Source organism: Belonocnema kinseyi, chromosome 10 (genome assembly GCF_010883055.1).
Source record: "Belonocnema kinseyi isolate 2016_QV_RU_SX_M_011 chromosome 10, B_treatae_v1, whole genome shotgun sequence".
Classification (NCBI taxonomy): Eukaryota; Metazoa; Arthropoda; class Insecta; order Hymenoptera; family Cynipidae; genus Belonocnema; species Belonocnema kinseyi.
Window position 1 is genome coordinate 85424666 of NC_046666.1, and position 6290 is coordinate 85430955.

General features: G+C 30.9%; 2 protein-coding genes across 3 annotated transcripts in view; both read right to left on the reverse strand.

Moving 5' to 3' along the window:
• LOC117181634 (leucine-rich repeat-containing protein 15-like) overlaps positions 1-6290 on the reverse strand; it is a 431057-nt gene that overhangs the window by 173733 nt on the left and 251034 nt on the right. The gene's annotated exons all lie outside the window — the stretch shown is intronic.
• Positions 3961-4344, reverse strand: LOC117181240. The gene has a single exon (XM_033373804.1). The coding sequence runs from the start codon at positions 4342-4344 to the stop codon at positions 3961-3963; it is 384 nt and encodes a 127-aa protein (XP_033229695.1).

The window sequence follows — 6290 nt, forward strand, 5'->3', positions numbered from 1 at the left end:
AAACGACCACATTTGGCGAGAAAAAAAATTCTCTTTCATCACGACAACGCCCGAGTTCACACATGCTTCGTTTCAATGGCTAAAATTGAAGAACTAAAATTAATTTAATTGACGAATTTAGCGGAATTTAAAGAATTCGCGAAATTCAATGAATTTAGGGAATTCAAAAAATCCACTGAATTTAAGGTATTCAAGGTATTCCAAAAATTCATGGAATCCACAGAATTTAAGGAAGTTAGGATTTCCAAAGAATTTGCGAAATTCAGGCAATTTAAGAAATTCCATAAATTTCTTGAATTCCGTGAATTCCTCCAATTCGATAAATTTTTTAATTCTTTCAATTCCATGGCTCCCGTGAATTTTTTGAATTTATGAATCCTATAAATTCCGGGCGTTACATAAATTCAAAGAATTCCATTAGTTCTGCGCATACCATGAATCTCGCGAATTCCACAGATTCGATTAATTTGATGAATGCCGCAAAATGCAGTGAAGTCCCTCTTTTTAATGTGCATTCCGCGACTTCCATGAATTCCGTAAATTATTTAAATCCCACGAATTCAGGGCGCTATATGAGTTCCGTGAATTCTACACGTTTCGTGAAATCCGTAATGTCCTTGAATTCCTTGCATTCCATTAATTTCCTAAATTCCTCGTTGACAATTTTTGTGTTACAAACGCTCTGATACATTTATTGGAATGATGACGGTGACTTCACGATTTACAATACTTACAATACATGTATTGCAATTTCGTCATTTCAATACCGTGTTTGCGGTTTTGCCTTACGCTTGTATTGTAGAAGTGTTGTAGAATTTCAGACATTTTTAACAGTGTAGAAATAATCTTATAAAACTTTAGTAATACACTTTATTACTGTTTAGTAAACAAAAAAAAATACTATTTTGGAATGCCAATCCAGCAGTCCTTATTAATTTACATAATATCTTTCACACAATACTTATTTTTCCTTACAAGCCTAGCAGTCTTGCAATTTTAATTAAGGATAATTTAAAAATATATCGCCTGATAGCCATTGCGTCCTAATTTAGATTTAAGAAAAAAAAGATTTATCTTGCATCCGGGTGATATTAGGCTTTAATTTTGCCATTTATGTAAACAAATATCTTGTTTTTTCCCATAAAAATCGTTTTTAAATTCATGAGTTGGATGAAAATGACAATAATTTGACAAGATCAGTCGTCACAGTACCTATTGCCGTCCAAAAAAGTAAATAGGTGACATTTTTTTCTAAAATAGGTGGCAAATCGGTGATAAAAATATTTTCAATACGACCAACGAACAAGTTGTAATTTGTTGTAAACAGAAAAAGTTACATTTTTAACCAAAAAATTAAATAGATAAATTTTTATTGCAAAAAATTAATTTGCATTCAAAACAACAACAATAAAGAAGAACAAAAAAACAACTGAGAAATTGTATTTCTAACAAAAAAGAGATGAAATTTCTACCAAAAAATGAATTTTCTACCCAGAAAAATATTTTCAGTCGAGATGAAAAAAAACGTGAAGTCAATTGTTGAATTTTCAACAAAACAGATTAATGTATATCAAAAAATTTTATAGTTGATATTTCCACGACAAAGTTTTCATTAAAAACAGTGACATTTGACTAAAAAGTATATATTTTCCACATGACTTGATTTTGACCATAAAAAATTGATTTTCTGCCAAAAAAAGACGAATTTTAAACAAAACACATAAGTTTTTAACCAAATTGTTGAAGTTTCCAGAAGAAAATATGAAGTCTGCATTTTTAAACCATAAAGTTCAATTTGTAAGGAAAAATGAAGTAGATGAATTTCTATTAAGAAAAATTAATTTTCAATTAAAACAACAGCAATAAAAACCAATTTTCTACAAAAAAGTAGAATTTTGTACCGAATAGTTGAATTTTATATCCAATTTTTTCATTTTCAACAAAATAGTTTTATCCTCAACCAAAATAGATAAATCTTGAACTAAGAAGTTGTATTTTTTACCAAAAAGAGATGCGATTTCTACCAAAAATTTATTTTTTATCAAGACAAATTTTTCAGTAAAAATTAAAAAAAAAAGTTAACAAAATTGTTGAATTTTCAACAAAAAAACGAACAGGAATTTTTAACCATAATTGGAGTAGATAAATTGTCGCTTAGAATTAATTTTCTATAAAAACAAAAGAAAAACGGATTTTCTACAAAATAATTTAATTTCATACCAATTTGTAGAATTTTCAAGCCAAGAATAAAGAATTTAGTTAAAGATTTAACTTTTTTGTTGAAAATTAAAGTATTTTGTTAAAAAGTAATCTTTTTTGGTCGAAAGTTTAAATAGCTTGGTAGAAAATTCATTTTTTTTTTAAATTGAAAATACATTTTTTTGGGTGAAAATTAATTTTTTTAAATTTGAAAAGTCTATTATTGTGGTTTTTAAAATAAATAATCTTTTTTACTTAAAAAACATACTTTTGTGAAAATTCAACGATTTTTTGAAAAAGTCATCGTTTTTGGTCGAAAATTTGTACTTTTGTAGAAGATTCATATTTTTAGTCGAAAATTCATCTATTTTGTATTGAAAGTTCTCTTTTACTTAAAAAAATCGTATTTTCGTATGGAAAATGCAACTATTTGCTAAAAACAAAAACAAAACAAAAAACACGTTTTGGCTAAAAATTCATCTCTTGGTTAAAAATTCTACTATTTGGTTAAAAACTTTAACGGTTCTGTTAAAAAGTCATCTTCCTTGGTTCAAAATTGATCATTTTTTATTAAAAGATAATTATTTTTATTTGAAAAAATGTTATATTTTCTATTTTAGAATTAAACTAAACTCAACTATTTTCTTAAAAATTCTTTTTTTCATCAACATTTCAACCGATTTGTTAAAAACTTATATTTTTGGGTAGAAAATCCATCCTATTGGTGTAAAAATCCTCATTTGTTAGAAAAGTCAGATTTTCAGTTGAAAATTCGTCTTCCTTGCTTAGAAATTTAACTGGCTTGTAAAATATTCCTCTTTTCAAATTTAAAATTATAATTGAAAATGTAACTCTTGCTAGTTCAATTTTAATCTATTTTGTTTCAAAATTTGGTCATTTGGTTCAAGATTTGTTGATTAGGAAAGTGTAATAAAAACTGTATTTGGTTTGCCAGTTGTGATTTTGAAAAAATTGTACTTTTTCAACTGAAAAAAGGTGACAAAAAATGAGAAAAACTTAGAGATAGGACAAAAAGGTGACAACTTTCTAAAACAGGTGACAAAAGGTGACAAAATTGAAAATAGATGATAAAAGGTGAATAGGTGACACTCTCTGATGACTGCAAGATATAAACATATTTCAATGTAAGTATTGTTTTAAAACTTAAAACGGGTATAAAACGGAGCAAAAAAGTCAATTGCTCTAATTAATACCCGTTTTAATATTGAATACACTACTAAAATAGAATCTTTTTCTATATAATTAAATTGTTTGTATTTTTACTCGAAGAAAAATCATTTGGTAATGTGGTGCATGTGACAATTCCATGCAATTAATAAACATCTAAAAGCGATTTTTGTGAGAAAAGAAAAGATGTCACTTTTCATCATAGGGAAAAATTAATCCTAACAACATCCGGATAGTTATTTTTTAAGGGCACAACGCTTGTCAGACGATATATTTGGGAATTACCCTACAAATTTCCCAGATTTAAAAGCTTACGTGGCTATTGCTGCCCGTAAAGGCTCTTTCACACCTTCCGTTAATCGGTCGTTGCCCGACCAACATGTCGAAATATCCATTCACACCTTCGGAAAATTCAGTTAAATCTATTAATATATCAGCTATCTTTTTAAACTCACTTAAAGAGAACTAAAATGTTACCAGATTTCACTTCATTTTCCGGAGTTGTGAATGGATATTTCGATGCATTAGTCGGTCGACGACCGACTGACGGAAGGTTTTAAAAATCCTTAATACTTACAACTTCTCAACTAATTTGTCGAAGAATTGAGTATTGACCTCCAGCATTCTGCTTAGCATCTGCTGGTTCTCAGCATGTCTTTTATTTTGATCTTCCCGTTTCTTGTTGCTATGCTCAATCATTAGATCAGCGCAAGCTTTCATCTGCTTCTCTAATTTTGTTGCCTTCGTTTTCCTCTTTTCCTGAGGATTTTGTTTTCGGTCTTCTTCACTCGAGTCTCCCTCTGCCACCAAATCGTTCTCAAGCAAGCGTTTTCTTCTATTTGAAGCCAAGGAAACTGGTTTAACATTAGGTTTTTCACCGAACTCTTCAAACCTTTCGAAGAATTTACAAGATTTAGGTTCAGCGCCAGTTTGGACATTATGGTCTTTAACCCGCATATATTGCTTTCGCAAATCTTTAAATTTGTTTTCACATTGTGAATACGTATAATTAAATCATGCCTCTTGAAGATCTTTGCTAATAGCAGTCCAGACAACTTCATGTCGAAGCCGACCCTCTTTAAAGTCCTGCTCGTGGCTCTTCCACCTGTCGATCAGGAGGTGAATTGCCTCGTCGATTGCCCATTTTTTCGGCATTTCTGTAATGATAACAAGTGCCATATGATCATTTTGTAGAATACATAGATAGGACTTTTTAAATTAACTGATTGAGACAGTTTGTATGAAGCTGTAACCGCAAAATTCTATTTTCTTCCTTTGCTCAGTATCAAAATGTGCTATTAGGGATCGCCAATAAACAAATTTACCACGGGGGGAGGGGGGGGGGGCTCACGAAACTTACGGTTGGTTAGGGGTAGGAATATTTTGTAGTTGAACATTAATCTTTTTCTTTGAAAATTCATCTTTTTTAGTAGAAGCTTCTATTTTTTAGTTCAAAATTCTTGAATTGCATTGAAATACTTCTTTTTTGGTAGCAGAGTAATATTTTTGTTTAAAAATTCATATTTTTAGTTGAAAATTCAAATTAAATAAAAAGATTAATTTTCTTGTGAATAAAAACGATTTTGAACCAAATTTAAGAATAAGCAACTAAAAAGTTTAATTTCCACAAAAAAGATGAATTCTTAAACAAGAAGATAAATTTACTGATAAAACAGGCAAATTTTAATGACATACAAGAATTCTCAAACACAAAATGGAATACTTAACAAAGAAATATGAATTTTTAAACAAAAAGATTACATTTTTAGTAAATAAAAACGATTTTGAATCAAATTGAAGAATTCGAAACTGAAAAGTTGAATTTCCACAAAAAAGATGAATTCTTAAATAAGACGATAAATTTACAAATAAACCAGGCGAATTTCAATAATATACAAGAATTCTCAACCAGACAGTAGAATTTTCAAAAAAGAAATATGAGTTTTTAAACAAAAAGATTAATTTCCTACTAAATAAAAACGAATTTTTAACCAAATTCAAGAATTCGCAACAAAAATTTTTAGTTTCAACTAAAAAAGACGAACTTTTGAACAAAAAGAATTTACTACCAAAACAAGTGAATATAAAACAAATTCTAAATTTCTCAAGCCAACAGTTGAATTTTCAACTACAGAAGAACATAGCCCCTTTTACTCCGTAAAAGGGGCTATGTAAGCGGAACGCCTACTCTACCACAGCTAGAACAAGCCGGCAACAAAGAAAGAGGAGCGACACTAAGACCAACCGCGGGCCGGCATCCAATAGATGAAGAGCGATGCTTTACGACCCGGAGAAACATCAACATCAAGGTTTCTCTCAAACCTAAAGATCTGGCTGAAATGGATGACGAGCTTCGTGGACATTTTTCCGGTGAATCCGACGTCTGGGCTATCAATTATTGTGTGTATAATGCAGCTAGAGCTTTGACCGATGCGAACCGTAAAACAAAACCAACGGCTGATCATAAGACCAAAAGACGAATGCATCAACTTGCCATAAAGATAGGCTGGGCAAGACAGTACGCGTCCCGCATTCAATGTGTGATTGACTACATCACATCTGGCAGGAATTTTACCGCCAAGGTTCGAAAGTTCGCGCGCGAACTCCGAACCCGTTATCACACACTTAAGAAGTCAAAGCTGCTGACCATCAGGCAGCATATTGTTGAGAGAATACGGATACTATCTGACGCTAAGAGAAGTCTAGAACGGAGGGAGAGATGGGTCAGAGAAAATCAACAGTTTCTCTCTGACCCATCTCGATTCTTCCAAGACCCTCCAGTTACTGTCGAATACACACCTAAACCACAGGAGGTCGAAGTATTTTGGAGAGAAGTCTACGAAGTTCAGCATAGACTGGACGAAGACTCAGAAAATATAAATAGCTTCAAGGAGTTATGTGTT